General features: G+C 36.1%; 1 protein-coding gene across 1 annotated transcript; it reads right to left on the bottom strand.

The window, feature by feature from the left end:
- Positions 1-9,671: 9,671 nt before the first annotated feature.
- Positions 9,672-17,010, bottom strand: LOC137728754 (PH, RCC1 and FYVE domains-containing protein 1-like). Its single transcript, XM_068467510.1, has 9 exons — positions 16,513-17,010; positions 15,478-15,564; positions 14,586-14,672; positions 14,372-14,458; positions 14,155-14,274; positions 11,557-13,656; positions 11,279-11,425; positions 10,339-10,886; positions 9,672-10,161 (listed from the first exon to the last, which is right to left on the bottom strand). The coding sequence occupies exons 1-9, from the start codon at positions 16,558-16,560 to the stop codon at positions 9,996-9,998; spliced, it is 3,390 nt and encodes a 1,129-aa protein (XP_068323611.1). The 5' UTR covers positions 16,561-17,010; the 3' UTR covers positions 9,672-9,995.
- Between the last annotated feature and the right edge of the window lie 1,130 nt (positions 17,011-18,140).

The following is an 18,140-nucleotide window of genomic DNA, read 5'->3' as shown; positions in this document are numbered from 1 at the left end:
TCAGTTTTGTCTTCATAACTGCAACTTATCACATGAGTGGCCTTTTTAAGCATCGCTGTTGGGCTTGAGGAAGGAGGGACACCGCCTTGTTCCATCCCTGTTGAAGTCACAAAAATTGTAGATTGTCTTAAATTATTTTCAAAATTCATTTGGGACATCAATAGCACTTTGCCATCATCCATTCCTTGTAGGTTTGAAGCATCTCCATTTGCATCATGCTTGGAGTACTTTGAAAGATCCTTGTAGCATCAAAAAGATGAATAGCAGTAACAGCTTACCATCTGATGCATTGAAGGCTCGCTGTCATTAACTTCATTCACAAAATGATTATTGGCTTCATCTTCATCAACGTACTCATCGTAAATTGGTGGTGAATTCCAATTGATGAAACTAATCTCTTCAACGATGTGATCTAGAAATGGATCGATAATCATAGTCATGATCTTCAACTACAGTGGAAAACCTGCTCTGATGCCACTTGATGCAGGACAGAACCAAGGGTATCGAGGAGAGGGGAATAGATAACCTAGGATTCGCTCATAAGACCAAGCTAAATGCTTGATTGGGGAAGGAGAAATTACTCACTTCAATTGCACAAAGCAAAATATATTTTAATTCATTCAAGTCTAGCAATGGCTTCTAATACATCAATATTTAAAGGAACTAAAAATAAAGAAGCATAAATAGACCACAACTTCCTAGGAAACTATCTAAAAATGACTTAGGCCTCGTTTGACACACCGTATAAGACACCGGATAGTACTATATAACACGAAGCAGGTGTTTGGTGAGTTTTGGACTAAGGTATTCCTTCTCTCCCTCTTTCTCCATCCCCACCTCCGATTAGCATCAAGCAGATTTTGAACAGAAAACTAGAGGTGGCAGATCGTATCCAAGTCACGCCGTTCCTGTTATGGAGAGACATTATTTGGGTTTTTGGCTTAATTGTTATTTGATTTTCATGATATTCGATGATTAAACTCAAAACTGGAAAAAGATTTCATCTGGGTTTTGGTTTCAATGGATTAAAAACTCAAAATTGGGTTTTTTTATATTTCACCTGGGTTTTTGGTTGCACTGACTCCCTTGTAAAGCATGGACATAGACTTTCTGCTTGCTGGGTGAGCAAGCTACGATCAATAATTTGGAGATTTGCTTTTGCAAATGTGATTGGTTGGTGGATGAAAGAAAAGGAAGACGATGATGGTGGTGAAAGAATTGATGATTTTTTATTAGAAAAACTAATGAAAAGGGTTTGAAAACTTTAAGTTTTAACTATAAGGATAAAATAAAGAGTAAAGTGAATAGTACCATGTTTGATTTTTTAGTGTAAAAATGTGATTTTTCGTTACAGTGAACAATGGGCTTTTCGTTAAAACTCCATTTTTTATTTGCTTTTCGTTTTTTTAGGGGATTGTGAACTTTTATTTTTAAAAACACATTTGTTTTTTTTTTTTTTGAATTATCAATTTAAAAATATTATTAACAAGTACCAAACACAGTATCGGTAAAATAAAAAAAAAGTACCAAACACAGAATAAATAATACGGTCATTAGTCCGGCATTCACCAAACGTCCGACTAATTTAGTCAGTACTATCCAATGACTATTTATCTTATCTGACTGAAATAGTCAGTACAATTCGAGCTGTCAAACGTTAACAAGTTCCTATATTATTAAAATAAATTACAATGCCTTTATTATTTGAATTCCCAATGCCAACGAGAAGTTTTCAATTTTTTTTTTTTTTTAAGCCTTGGCTCCCGCATCATGATTAGTGAGTCATTGCCTACAAGCCTCCCTCATATTTCCTTAAAATTGATTTATATTTCTATAATGTGTTGTATCATAATTTTTACTTAGCACTACAATATAACATATATTAAGGGGTTTGAAATATAGCCATGCAATGTTGGAGATGAAGACGACATGAACTATGCTTTACAAAATCTAATTTTTGAAGGGCTAAAACATAGCTTAAATTCGACGCTAGGTTTACCGCTGCATGTCTAAAGATCACCTTAATGACTTGTTAATTGCATATTCAGTGTACAAGGCTCTACTTTTGTCATGAAAATTTAATAAATACATGAAACTCGTAAGTTTGTAACCGCACAAAGGACCAAAAGAAAACTATATCTTATGTACACAGTACTCTATCATCTAAGCAATCATGATTGATGATCCCTTTTTTGTGTGATCTTCTTTTGTGGTGGGATTCTCTACCATACATGGTGCAAGTGAAGCTTGAAGTACATATATATACGCCAGAGCAGCTGGACAACTCTCTGCAAGTCTGCAATTCATAAGAGTACGCACACCAACCAGTGCAGCTTGGAGTAGGAGGATCATTTGGCACAATCAGTCTCCTCTACTGATTCCTTCTTTAACTGGATGATCAGTTTCTGTTCATGATTAATTGAAAACATATATGTGAAACCTACTAATAATTCTTCCTACTTTTTTTTTTCAATTGAACTTAATGGTTCATCAACTATTTCCAGATAACAAATAATATTGCTAATACAAGCAAGCATATCAAACTACTCAATAGGAATTTCCGTTGTGTGAAACAATTGTTTTACTTTTTATTTTTCTAATGTACGCGTACACATGATATTCAAAGATAATAATACGTACTGTTGGGCGGTTGTATATAAACCAAAAAGAGAATAGTTTTGTTAAACGTATCTAAAGTTAATATACTTTGGTATTTCCTTAACTTATGATGATGACAACTAGATAAAGGACATGTTAACAATGTTTCTGTTGCGAACTTGTGAAGAATTATTACTCTTGCGAACAGATCCATCATCCATCAGACCATCACATAAATATACTACCTAATAATTTCTTCTAATTGTAGCGATCTGAGTAAGGTTTTCTATATGATACAAATAACTTCTTAAAAAGTACTTGAAATATATGTGGAGAGTGCAGTAGGAGTGTAAAGTGAGTTAGGTTTGCTTTAGAGAATAAGTGCAACGTGACATACGATTTTGGTTGTGTCATGCAAACGTCAATGAAAATAGTTATGATTGGACAAAACAATATTCTTAATTTTTGTTAAGAAAATTTAGTATGACAGTAATAATATCATGTTATATCAACAATTCACTTACATTACAACATATAGACTCGATGATACTACATATTGTAATTTGGATGAATTGGTATACCAAGTTTCCACATGAAGAGGTGCGCCTTGCTTTATAGCTTTAGGATTTATGAGTTATGGTTAGTCTTGTACATATAGTGCAGGATGTCGTATTTTGTTGATAAAGAGTACCTATATTGTCGATAAATGTATCATAATAACTTAGTGTATTTTGTTGGCTACCAATCAACACATAATCACTCACATCTCAACAGTTTGTGTTTTATCAAAGAACATTGGCTTATCATAACCATATTAGTTATACGATCATTTGGGATTATGAAGAAGCACAAAAACAATATACACTCCACTAAGGTACGTAAATGGATTACTTATGAAGAAATCTAGTCATCTAATTATATCCATTCTCCACACAGCTTTTCAACATATTAGAATTTGATGACTGTTTGGACAAGATAAAAAGGTTTCATGTCAATCGATCTACATATTTCCCACAACTCGACTGTTTCATCATTTATAGACAAATTGCATCAACTTGTCCTGGTCCACATGCATGGACATAGAGCCCTCCCTTTAATGAAAACTCATAGGTTTGAGATCTGATTACAGAAAGATTCAGCTTTCCCTTCCATCAGTCCATCTCTCCCACATCTTATTTTTATACAGCAAGTGCCAAATGGGACCACTTGAATCACCCCTTTCCTGTTTGAGAACGTAACATGAGGCCCCGTCTGCATTTGTCCAAATCCCAAAAGCGATGAAAGTGAACCCCAATTGGGTTTATATCCCCCAACATAAAATAACCAGCAAATACATAACCCTCCCCACCCTCCAAGAATGGAGGGACACAAACTAATTATACTTAAACGAATGGTCTCTATTTGTGCATGATTTTGTAAAGCTCAGTCATTCATGCGTGATGGTTGATAAAATATAGACTATGTAGGTTTTAATGACTAAATATCATTTGTGTGACGTAAGGCTGAACAAACATAACAAAAATGTGAATTTTAGTGTAAATAGTGTTTCAATGATGGTTCAAAATACCTTTCTGAACAGGAAAGAAAGAGATAAGTCCAACTCGTCGTTTTGTTGAAAAATAGGATCAATTTGTTTAAAAAATTTCCTAGGTTAAAAACACCTTTTAAGTCTTAAAATTAATTTTCAATTTTTTTGTGATGTCTTGTTTTGTTTTTCTTTCACAAGGGTTTTCCAGGACTATTTAAAGTTTTAATTTGATATATTTTATTTATCTTAATTATAATTAAAAATATTGTTTCTCTCAAGCTTTTGATGTTTCACAAATTAGAGCTTCTCTCAAATGTAATCCCTTTACACTATAACTTTCACGGTGTCGCTATGTGTATATGGACGTCTAACCATGACATAGCTGGAACTTACATTAGATCTCTTCTACAACAAATGAAATCCGAGAAAATTATAGAAATGGTCCTTCAATTTTAATTTAGTTGGAGTAATGATTCTTCAACTAAGAGCATCGCCAAAAGAGATGTCAAAACTGTCATATAAGTATATAACAGTAAAAAATGGCTGCAAACTCTCTCAAACTGAGCCTTCAATTTTCTACATGGCTCTGAGTCAATTGAAGGTAAAGTCTTCTACTGTCAAATGCATTTAGTATTTTTTTTTTATTACATTTAATGCATATAATAAATGTTGTTGTGTATTCTAAGAATTAGATTGGTTGCCTCTATAAATAGACCCCACAAAGTGATAAAAAAAAATTCAGAATGGAATTATCATTTAACATATCGGGTGAATCAAAAAATTGTACAACATGTCAATTCGCCACATAAGCCATCAAATATCAATTTGATGTTTCAAATTTGACATCTTCTTTGGAGATGCTCTAAAAATTCATGGCCATTAGTCTTTTTTTTTTTTTTTTTTTTGGTCAGACGATAGATTTTATTAGATTAGGATATTAGATTAGTCAACGAACAGGATTTGAACCCACGCTGTTATGCAAGGACTCAATACTTTTCCACCATTGTGGTAAAGAGCCACTTGCCATGACCATTAGTCTCTTAACTCGTCAAAACGTACATCTATGGTCTTTTTCGTCAACTCCATCAGAATTCCATCAAAATGAGTCATGTTGGAAGGACAATTGCTACAACTAGATTAAAGTTGAGGGTTCATTACTCAAATTTGGTTAAAATTGATAGATCATTTCTCCAATTGGGTTAAAGTTAAGGATCATTGCTACAATTTTTTTTTTATTTGGTTTTCATATTTGCCCATTCAGCCTCACATGCATGACACATGACTCATTTTGACAGAAGTTCTATGGAGTTGACGAAAAGGACCATCGTTGTACATTTTGATGAATTAAGAGACCAATAATCACAGATTTTTAGTTGAGCGATTATTACTCTAATTAAATTAAAGTTAAAGGACTATTACTACAATTTCCTCATGAAATCCGTTTATTAGGTTAATTAGTATAACCAGTTGAAAATTGATATATCATATCCGACTAACAGATACGCGATCTAAAGTGAAATCCTTGTTGAATTTGGGAATGTAACTTGTGATATCATATGATGAAGAGGCCTAGATAGATTATAGACTCTACCTTAATGTTAGAACTAGACAGGGACATGTTTTTCAATTTGTGCAAGATATGTACATCAGAACTGTTAGTCGGCCATTAATTATTAGACCCACACATTCACCAACCAATCCAACAGCCTCCCCTTATTTACTCCCAAATTTCGTTCCCTTAAAACTTTCCCACCATATATCTTTTAATTTGCCTTTTTTGTTCTATCCATTCATAACTTTGGTGATGACTCAGAAACACACCTCCTAAAGACCCGTTCAAGTAATCTTAAAGAAAAAAGAAAGATTCAAACACTATTACTACATGTTACCTTTGTTTGATTTTGCACCTTGCTTAGTCAGTAGTCCCACACACAGACACACAAATTCACAGAGTCAACATCTCCATCTAAGGGCACATTACTCAGTTCCTGCATTTACTTCCTCGTGTTTGCACATTCCCTCCTCGTTGTTTTGTATTTGTACCTCCGTTTCATTTACAAACTTTCATTCATGTATACCCAAAGCCATTCACCAAAACATTTAGCTTCTTCCTTCAACAAAAAATCTCAAGAGTGCATGCAAAAGTATTTGTTCTCAACCGCTTCAGTTATATACCATTTCATATCACAATTTTTCATTTGTACCCCAAAGCCATTCACAAAAATACTTAGCTTGTTCCTTAATTTCTTACTTATTTACATCTAAGGAGAGTCAATTGTATACAAAATCTCTGAGTGCATGCAGAAGTAAATGCTCTCAACCGCTTCAGTTACATACCCATTAGTATAAATATCTATAAAGTACAAGTAATCAGTCTTTGTAGTTTGTGCCACATTAGTAATCTCACTTCCTTGCACTCGTCAGGCTTGACAACAACAAACACCCCCCGTCCTCTCTCTCTTTCTCGATTTGCTTCTTGTTGTTGTATTTCTTCCTGTATAGATAGGCTTTTCATTTCAATAATTTATTTGGTGAAATGGGAAAGAGACATGATATGTTTGTTGTAGTAGCGCTATTGCTGCTCGTCTTTCTGGTCGGCCACACTCAAAGCTCAAGAGTACTTCAGAGCAGTCAAGTTTTCAAGGTATTGAAGCCTGCCTCTGGTCATCAGAAACTGCATGAGAGTAGCTTTTTTGCATTCTTACCAAAGGCAACGCCAATTCCACCGTCTGGTCCTTCCAAGGAGCACAATGCTATTGGTTTGCAAAGCTCCTCACCTTGAAGACATATTTCTACAGAAAAAGGTAGATGTAGCTGCTGCTCAAATCTTCTTCAGCCCAGAACTAATACTGGTGATGGGTAATGTACATGGCCGTTGGTGGGTGTATTTTTTTATTTTGTTGTTTGTTTGTTTTGTTTTTGATTTCGGAGCCTAATTTGATGAGAAGCTAGCATAAAAAAAGCTCTGTAAGTTAATGTCTAAGGATACGGATATACGCATCCTCCTTGAAATATCCCAGCTGATGAATATGGAAAATTTGTAAAGGAAGAAAAAAATATCAAACATTAATTCATATTTTCTGCTACTTTGTTTTTATTCTGCATGTCATTTGCATATAATGGGAGTGAATTCATGCAATTACATTGAAGCCAATGAGATGAAGTTGTCCCTTCCATAAGTTTATGATGCAGAAAAGAAAGAGTACGCATTATATATATCTAGCTGGGTAGGAACAATACTGTAGTACTAATGCTTGAGTGAGAGCAAACTCAAAATCTTTTGACAACAGTGAGTGAGTGAGTGAGTGATGATGGACGTACGTGATCCTCTTAAATATTATAGGCTGACATGTCATCCCATCATTTTACTTGTTTTTGCTCCATGCCTTCCCATCATTCCTAGCTATCCTCTCTCTCTCTCTCTCTCTCTCTCTCTCTCTCTCTCTCTCTCTCTCTCTCTCTCTCCTATTTTCTGTGTTTTTGCTTTTGGTTGGTGCTGCTGGGAAGGCGTTTTGGAAAAGAGGGGCGGGGGATGAGTATTCAAAAGTCTTAACTTGGTGAAGAAAGAAACTCACTCACATTTCTTAGTTTATTATTTGCAACATTTTTTTCAAACACAAGGGGAGAATAATCCACTTCTAATGTGACTTTTATGTTTTTTTTTTTGTTTGTTTGTTTACGTTTTTCTATTCAAATGCAAAAGATGTATATCTCATTTATTAAATAATACAGAAGTCTCTTGTGAATTTGTAACGGATAAAAAGTCACCTATGAAACACCATGCATGAAAATAAATAAATAAATAAGAGTGAAGTGTTGATTTAGTCATGAACTATCACCAAAGTGAAAAACTAGGTCCCTGAATTATTATTTTCAGTAAAATAAGTTCCTAAATTGATTAAAAATTACTAATTTCATCCTTACTATTATATTCAAAGCTATTTGATCCAATTTTTCGTCAACTTAAGTCAATTGACACACTTTAGAGTGTAATACCGTTCTTTTCTCGTCTATAAGCTCTTAACAATTCATATAGGTTGCAAATCTAACGTCTAATTTACCCTCCAAAGTTAACTTCATACACTATTTTTTATGTAAAATTACCAATCTGCCCTCCAATGTATATCAAATTTTTATAATTCAAGAACTGATTTTGTTAAAAAAATAGTTTAGGATCTAATTTTCACTGAGGTGACAATTCATGAACTAAATTGGCAATTCACTCAATAAATAAATATATATACTAAAGTGAGTTATTGGCTGATTTCTTCCTGAACTTGTAAGAGGTTGTCAATATTCTCTTTGAACTTGATTTTTATCCGATTTACCCTCTAACCCTTTATAATTGGCCATTCCCCCATTAAACTTTAATTTTGGTTGGTCACCCCTAACTTTTATAATTGGCCAATCTTCTCCTAAGTTTATTTTCCCTGCTAAACACTAAACTTTAAAATTCAAACAAAAAATGTATGGAGTGAACTAGCAAAAGGTGAAGACGAAAGAAAAATAATATGCTGTCCACATTAAGGTTAAAATTGGGTTAGTTAGCTAAAATTGAAGTATGGAAAAAATTGACAGTTCTTTACAAAACAAAATCAACAAAAGTCTAACTTGGCCTGCGTTTTTGAAGGGGGTAAATATTATTGACCCACATCCCATGAAAGTTTGGTTGCTAGCAATAAGTTGGTTAAGCCATTTCACATCTTGCATTAAATTCAAACTGCCATTTTGAGAGAGAGAGAGAGAGAGAGAGAGAGAGAGAGAGAGATGTGAGACTAATACCTAATACCTATGAGAGCAATAGAAGTGGTGATCCTCAAAATAAAGTCCCTAGGGTCAAAGACTGGGAATGTTACATTTTACTTTGGATTTTGGTGGGAGCAAGATTCAAAGGGGTTTGGTTAAAACTAAAACAAATTGGGGTCCTTACTGGCTTTTCAAAATTTTCACTCAAGTTAGAATCTGCAGTGTAAGTTTTCTGTGTATTATGAAAATGATCACGTTAGTATTTGAATATTGGAGATAGAATGAGCTACAATTGTTCGATTAACATCATATATATGGAAATCCTAAAGGTTGTTTTAGTGGTAAACGAGCAAAGAGTTCGAACTCCCATTGGTGTATAATTCTTGGAGCCATCAGTTTTGTTTTGGCGTACCATTTGACCTGGAAATCAAAAGTACGCTACCACCTTATACGATATCGGGATTGTATGAAAGGGCAACTCATTTATAAACAATGTATGGTGAGATACTTTCTATATTTAAAAAAATAAAAAATAAATAAAATATACGGAAACATACATATAAAGTCATTTAGAATAGAAATTTCGGCATAACTATCTGACAGAGCAACTCTCTCACACGAAATGGGATTAGTGGGGTCAAGTGGGACCGAAAAAAAGCATGGGTATGTATTTTGCAAGTGCAGTTGGACAGCAAACATGGTTCGCCTGGTTTACGTAAGTTTTCCTCGCCATGCAGGGCCTGTAAATTTTTACCTCATTTGGTATAGAGGATTGCAAAATTTAAGGGCCACAAGCATGGAAGAGCTAAAAGAGAAACTTTCATTTGCTCAGATTGTCTCAGAAACGAAGATTTTATATACACTACAATACAACAGGTGTATAAAAGGGCAAATACCCGTAAATTAAATGGACAAGCGAAATTCAATTTGAAAAAAAAAAAGAAAAGAAAAAAATAATTGGGTGAAAGTGGGAAGGAATGAAAGGTGATGAACAAAATAAAGGGAAAAGAGGTTTGCAATGCTTCCCTTCATACACCACCCTTTTGTTGCTTCCTCTCAACACCACCTACAGTCATTCGTACAAAATAAGTTAATGGATGACTTCCCTCCTGCCCCTCCTTTGCTAAGCTTGTTGAGATGAGGCAGGTGAAAGGGCTCCGTCTGATCTGCGTGCAGCTGAGCCAGCAACCGATGATTTGTCTGACCCACGGACATTGTACTTCTCGTACACTTTCTCACGATTCTCTGACCACCAGATCTCTGCTTGTTGCTCTCCAAATCTCCTTCGGCTGCAAATGAAAATGCATATTATCAGACTTTAATTACAAGATTATTCCATCTTTGATCCATAACAGCAAAGTTATGCACCGAGTATGTGGCATGTTACGGCCAATATGATCAAGAGATCATAGGGCTACCAGCTGACAGATTTATCATATTAAGAAACTAGCAAAAACCAATAGTACCTGAAGCGCACTCGTTTGAGATCTCTAGTTCCATCCCGCAGAGCCACAAGAGTTATATAGACACCCGGCTCATATTGTTCAATCCATTCTGCCTCAACTGTATTACCATTAGCAGGCGATGGAGAATTCTTGGACCTCGCACCATTCTCCCCATCTTGAAAAGGCCCGGATTCCTTGCCATCAACAGTTTCAGACACACTACTACTGACTGACTGAAATGATCCACCACCATTGGGTAATTTATCCGGGGAGTTTATCATCCCATTGGAGGTCAGAAGCTCCAGACTCTGCTGCACATTTGTTTCATTCGTTCCAAGTGGATCCTTGGGTGAATGAGTGGGGACATGATTTCCATTTGTTGTAGCAGAGTCAATTCCCAAGGATGAGATCAAGTAAGAACTGCTGATGGAATTCGATCTTGAATGCTGCTCTTCATTAGAATCTGGATGGTTAATGCCATTTGGCTCCAACCCATTTGGCAGGAATGCCTTCTTTATGGTCTCTGTATCATAAACCCCAGGTGGCAGCCGTTCTGCCAAATCCTTGAGCTGAAATAATTGTCAACCACGATCATCACTATGGCAGTTCAACATAAATTGAAAAATTTCGACCAAAAAAGTAGAGAGTCAGCTACCTAACTCAATAGTAATGAACACCTTTTAACTAATTCAAGTTCCAGGGTTAGAAGATTGCAACTGACAAAAAAAAAAAGTATGAAAAACTTGTACCATTGGCTCCTTATTGCTACAGCCTACAGTTTCATTTGTAGAGATAAACCACGGGTACATAATTCATGAACTATTCTACTCTGAAGTTTATTTTATTAAATTCAATATTATAATAAGAAATGATTAAATTAAATGTTTTTTAAATATATGACACACAAGTCGATGATCATGAGAAAGTTTAGGAAATGAAAGCAGGTAGCAGAAGAAATGACCTGTGCGGTTAGTGACTTTATAACTTCTTTTGCAGCTTTAGATTTAGCAGATTCCTCTGCGGCCAATGCCATTGCTTCTTGTACTTTCTTCGAAGAATTCTGAAGCTCTAATTCTTGAAGATCACATCTCTGTCTAAGGCTCTCAACCTTACAAAAAAACATTTATAATCAAATTATTAAAAGATAATAATTACAAATAGTCAAACACAAACCCACCACCCCTGTCAAGAGGTTTACAAAAAGTAGCCATAAAGTCCAGAAAAGTATGAACTATGTACCTGTGAACGTAATTTTAGCACTTCCTGATTCAAAAGTTCATTTGTTTTCTTCAGACTATCAGCAATACTTTTTGAGAAGGAAAGTCCTGATGTAGTAGGAACAGGAGTTGCAAAACGAGGAGGGCTTGGTCTCCTCGAGAAAGGTGACACGGACCTTGAACTCGCTCCAGATGGTGTAAGAACTGGTTTGGGAACTGTTCGCCGCAAATCAACAGCAGTTGACATAACAACATCCTTTAATTGCAACAATGAAGGTGCTTGAGCGGAGCGGACAAGTGAAAATGTGTCGGCTTTCTTTCCCTGCTTGGCTGCTTTAGTATCTAATTGCTTTATCAAATCCATATTAGATAGTACAGCAGACTTATACAATCTTATGTCAGCCTTGTCCAACCTGTCCTTGTTCTCACCTGACAAGCGAGGTATCGCATTCCTTCTGTTATTACCACCGGTTTCTAACACCTTATTCAATTTCACATAACAAGCATCACAAACTCGATATGGCTTTCCAGGATTAGGAGCCAGTGCTGCTCTTGTTGCTTTTCTTGAACTGCATGAATGGCAGTGGACAAGTCCACAATTATAGCAGTTGTGCCTCTTCTTTGTGAACCCAAAAGCCTGTCTACAAGCAGAGCACTGTGACTGCTCAGCACCAGATACCCATTTGTGAAGACAAATAGCTGCTGTATAGTTTTGACCACAGCCAATATATTTCACATGTCTATCCTTTAAAGCTTCAACGAGAGTCGGTGTTTTCCGATCTTCAATATCCCCGTGGCCCAACCTCCCATTAGCTCCCTTTCCCCAAGTATAAACTTCATTCCTGGATGTTAATACTGCTACATGATACGCACCACACGCAATTTCTTCAACGCAATCCCCAGCAAGCTTGTCTTCTACCAAGCAAGGAAGCTTTCCATCAGAATTGGGATTTCCAAGCTGACCATAAACAGTACTGCCCATTGTAAAAACATGTCCTGACGTTGTCAAGCCTACAGTTAAACTGTGCCCACAAGCAATTTTGTGAAAATTGTAGTCGATAAGGGCAGGAACACATGTCGGTTCAAGCCGGGCTTCCTTGTCTCCATGCCCAAGTCGATTCTTATCTCCATCACCCCAAGTAAACAACTTACCTGATGAACTACTTGCACTAGATTGTGTTGCAATAACCTCCACCACAGCAGCAGTGTGCCACACCCCACATGCAACAGATATAGTCCTCAACCCTGATAGGGATTCTACTTCTCTCGGATATGGAATGTTTTCTCTGTCTCCATGGCCCAAGACACCAAATGTGCCATCGCCAAATGTGAAGAGTTTCCCTGTTGATGTTACCAAGGCTGTATGCCATGGACCACAAGTTACAGAAGCAACTTGAAGTTCCTCAAGAGGACCCGAAATTCTCTTTGGTATCCAATGGCTGACATCAGTGCCATGACCAAGAAGTCCAGCATTATGCGTGCCATCTCCCCATGTATAAAGTTCCCCAGCCATTGTAACAGCACAAGTATGAAATTCTCCACATGCCACAAAATCAACACCAGTAGCTGCCAGAGATTCAACTAGACGAGGCTGAGCAACATCCTTCCCAGCACCATGCCCTAGTCGTCCTCCAGATTCTTCTCCCCATGTAAACACTTCACCTTGTCTCGTGACCAAGGCTGCATGTTTGACCCCACAGGCTATATGATGGACATCCAAAACAAGATTGGACTCTAATGGCCTAGGGACAAGCACATCTGATCTCGGGCTCAAATAATTCGCATTTTTATCAGCCCCAATCTTAACAACACTATCACAAATAGCTTCACCCCATATGTACACATCACCTAGAGTTTCACAATCATCCGGTGTTGAACCATGACTTGAAGTGCTAGGAGCACTTGAAACACTAACTCGAAATGCATCTGAACCAGATCCTTTTACTTGCATCTTTGTCTGGTCTGATGCAGCATGTGACCTCTCAGAAACCGGGGAATTTTCAGGCGGAAAACTCTTGGGTGAATTTGTTTTGAAACTAACAGAAATCTCTGGAGAGCCACTATCTCGTGCACCGCTAGCAGAACTATCACTTTGACTATTTGATGTCAAGTCCCTGCCATCCTGAAATACCCAAAGACTTGATCAGCAGGCAATCATTCAACAGGTGTACTTATACGTATCAAAATGTTAGAGAAACTTTCATACATCCAAAGTGTATGTGCGTGTGTAATGTTTCAGCATAAAAAGGTTGGATGACTACAATAAAATCATATGAACTAAAGTATAAAGTTAGATGACTCATTAGTCATTAAAGTAATAAGAGAACTAAAATCCAAAAAAAAAAAAAAAATTATATATAAAGTAAAACAAAAATTACAAAGGTAAGAAAAAGAAATTATGTGTATATATATATATATATATATATATATATATATATATATTAACACGCACGCACGCGCGCGCACACTATATGTCTATACAAGCATAGTATTTCAGCATTTCAAATTTAGCTCAAAGGCTCCAACACAGCAGCCTGATGCAGATATAACACAGATAACTGCAATACAAGACAAAATATAAAAGCTAACACAACGGAGATTTCTAAGTAGGTATGTTTACATCAAGGTAGAGGCCTCCATCACTCCATCCGTCAATTTTGGAACGCCCACCACTACCAGAGGAAATTAGTGCTTTGAGGCCTGCAATCCACACTTCTGCCTCAACTTTGTCCTTGCAAATCTGGAAGGACATAACAGTTTATCATAAATATTAGTATTATTAAATAAAATACGAAACTACGTAATGAGAGATATCATTTTGAACTTCCACCACTAACCAGATCAAGAGACCGCTTTCCGTTATTGTATATAAGAGAAAAGGATAAATAATCCTTTTCAGGACGCAAATATCGTTGAAAGACAGCCTGTAACAAATTTTGTAACAAGATGAAATTGGAATAAGTATCACTAGAAGACTTAAAATTTAAACCTGCAGTAATATATGCTAGTCAGGTACTAAAAATTATATCAAAGTGATATCAAATATCTCACAGTTCTTTGTCCAGGAACAATTCTTGTGACAGAAGCCAACTTCAAACTTCTTTCACTACTTGAAATCCAGATCAAAGATGATTCGTCCTGAAATTATTAAATGCAGCAGTAAGTAGAAAATGGAAGCCATTTAAGAAGCACACAAATTTAGGAATCAAATTACAATAAATGTAACCACAAGCAAGAACCATAAAAGGGCCACTGAAAAGCTATCTCATTAGCAGTATTTTACATCGCATAAGTCAAAACACAAAGCAGCGTAGATACGCAGCAACGTAACAGCACAACGAATGCCAACTGACATTTAACATATTCCAAGACCTTACAAGGTGAAATGTTATTCATGACTATTAATAATATGCTTCTCCAAGAACTATAGACCATATTTTGCCTTGACCGACCTCAAACTACAGTATGAATAAATTCTCAAATCTCTTATCAAATGAAATATGCCATAGACTCAGGCAAACCGCCTACTGAACCCTTTGGTTCTAATCTTCCAAATGGATCGAAACCTCGATTATCTCAGATTTACCCTTCAGTTATTAATTTAATAAGCGGAAAGAAAACTTGATAAATTTTATCTTTTCCGTTATACGCACAACTGGAAATTGTATACTTGTGGGAAAAGAAAGAAATTACCTAAATGGCACTATATTACCACTGCTAAGTGGGAAATTCAATTAAAATATGTTTTGTAGCATTCTTTACCACATCCTTTTACAAGTGTAATACATTGTACTTTACTGTCTGTCCGTGCAGGAATTGTGGAATAAATTTTTATTTCAACTTTAATAATTGTGCACCCATGCTTTATTCCTTCCACGGAGCAGACAAACCACCAATATCTTAACAACAAATCCTAATAGAGAAGCTTTAAATACAAACTTACAGTAGAAAGTCTAAATGGACAAAACTTAGGCTTTCCCTTACGACCATATTTCAGTAGTTGAGCACCCTTCTTTAGAGCAATTATTGCCTGCAAATCATTTAAGGAACATTCAAAACCATGAGAAAGATAAGAAGAGTGTATGCACTAAACATACGACCATAATAACTCATACAAAAGAGTAGTATCATTTCTACTTGGATATGGAATTCTACACCAAAATGAAATGTTATTCTAATTATAATGTTACACTGAACTCCTACCGCATACAGTACAGACTTTGTGACTTCCAACTCAAGAAGCATAGCAACTTAGTTCTCTTTCAGTTACAAGTTACAACCTTCCAAGACATATCATAATTCATTTACCGTTATCCTGAGACTAAGAGAATAAATCACTAAATCCAAACTTTTAAGATATTACAAAACCCTATGCGTCTTCTAAAGTTAGGTTTTTCACCCTGCGAAGAAATTAAAATGTGGTTACATGCAATGCCATTTCAATTAGATCACTTTGTCACAATAATCGCTAGACAGTTATCGTTTGAAGATGTCAGTACTTTACACATTCCCTCAGAGCAAACCCAGTTGTCGACATGGCAAATGCACATGGGAAAAATACCAAATTAAAAAAGTTTTGAATTTTAGGGCCTGTTTGGTCCTCTAAAAGCACCCATTACTGCATCCATTGAGCCCGAAACGATGAAGCCAGAAATTAACCTCATAAATCAAAGCCTTGAGAAGATTATGTGCCCAATAATTGTACCTAGAAAGCTGTTTTCCAATTACCATATCTAAATTCCTTCACATTTTCCACATACCTACAAAATATTAAATTTATAAAGCTAAAAATAAAGAGCTATCCATCCAATTTCCACTTTTGACATGTAAACAGAGGATAAAAGAAAAATCAAATCTTTTGGTTTTCTATGTAATTACACAGACAAAATAATTAGCAATAATTTCATTTTTCTTTGTATTTTCTGATACATTTGCGAAGAGAATTTTTTAGGCAAATAGAATTTGGAGAGAAAGAGACCTGGTCGATGTCACGGTTGGCATTCCCGTAGCTAACAAGATCTGCCATTCCATGTGAGAGAAATTATCGTAACGCCACCACCCTCTCCGATCCCTCACAGGAGCTCCGTTCATCATCTACCGTCCAACTCGCTCTCGCGCCTCCGTGCACTACCATCAACGGCCACGTCACCGTCACCACGACTGCTCACCTCTCTCTCTATCTACACTACGCCGCGCAGATCTGCCGAAACCCTAAGACCTCCAGTTCTGAGCTTTGACTCCGAGCAGACAGGAAGCTGAGCTCGAAGCCGTGGACTGTTTGGGAGCTGGTTGCGGAGAGACCGATGGCGGGTTTGAAAGGAAGAGGGGGTTCAGAGAGGAACTTACGGGGTGAGAAGAGAAAAGAGAAGGGGCGAAACGGCGTCGGAGAATGGGACGGGGAAGCGGACCGGACGGAGGAGGGAGGGAGGGAACAGAAGAGAGAGAGAGAGAGAAATCCCTGGAAAGAGAGGGAATTTAGGGGGGTGGGGTGGGGTGCGGTGGGATGTGTCCGAGTCTGTAAAAAAAGTACGACTGGTCAAAGCTGTGGAAAATAGAATACTACCGATCAAATAAATCAAATCTTGGAAAATAAAAATCAAAATTCTCCTCCCTCCCTTTGTTTTTCTTTTTCTTTCTTTTCATAATTTTCGCAAAATAATTTATGCATCCAGAATCTCATAATTTGATGCAACTGAGTACGAAGTTCCGAACTAGTTGAAACTACAAGACCAAGAAAACAGACTGAACAAACTACTTAGATTTGTCCTCATATGTTACCTTCAAAAGAATTTCGCTGTAAAATTAAGATTGCAGCAATCAGTTTCGCTTGTTTTTATATAAGTAAGCTCAAAAGGCTATCAAAAAGCAACTTTTCTCTCCTTAAGGAGTTTTATTAGTTCTTTTTCAGACGTGACACTGCCGAGAATCAATGAAGTGTGACGTCTTTAGTTGAAGATGAAATGAATGTAATTGTAGCCTAATTAAGTAAGCTTATTTATCTCTACAAACCTTAACGCCTAATAAGTCTTGTGTTTTGTTCTCCATTTTGTACAAGATAAATATTTATTTTAACTAGTCAGATGCATCATGATATACTGATTTACAAAAATACTTTGTTGCGATACGATTGTAGTTAGAGATGATTCTAGATCATTGAGTGATGTATCATTTTCCTCCTAATGAATTACTTGGTATTCACCTATGTTCTTTTTTTTCTTTTTTTCTTTTTTTTTGGGGCTTAGAATTGGTGCATCTATCCCATTATCGTAGAAACTAATTCTGCGAAGCATCTAACACTCCAAATATTTTTTAGCAATGTAGCAATTGTGGACAATCACATAGCATAAAATGTGAGGGTTAACCTACTTCCCCCTCTTTAGTGTAGATAATATTGTTTGATTAAATAAAAAACTCACATAGGACCTTTCTCTTTTTTACATTTAAAAAAATAGTATTATTCGCACACTCATTTTTACCTCTTACACATCTTTGTTTATTTTTTGTCATTAATCTTCTTTAATTTATTTGATTTGACGATCAAAAATTAATAACAATATGTGAGAATTAAAAAAAAAGTATGGATAGCAGTATTAAAAACAAAAAATA

Source organism: Pyrus communis, chromosome 3 (genome assembly GCF_963583255.1).
Source record: "Pyrus communis chromosome 3, drPyrComm1.1, whole genome shotgun sequence".
NCBI classification, from domain to species: Eukaryota; Viridiplantae; Streptophyta; class Magnoliopsida; order Rosales; family Rosaceae; genus Pyrus; species Pyrus communis.
This window is presented reverse-complemented; position numbering and strand designations above follow the sequence as displayed.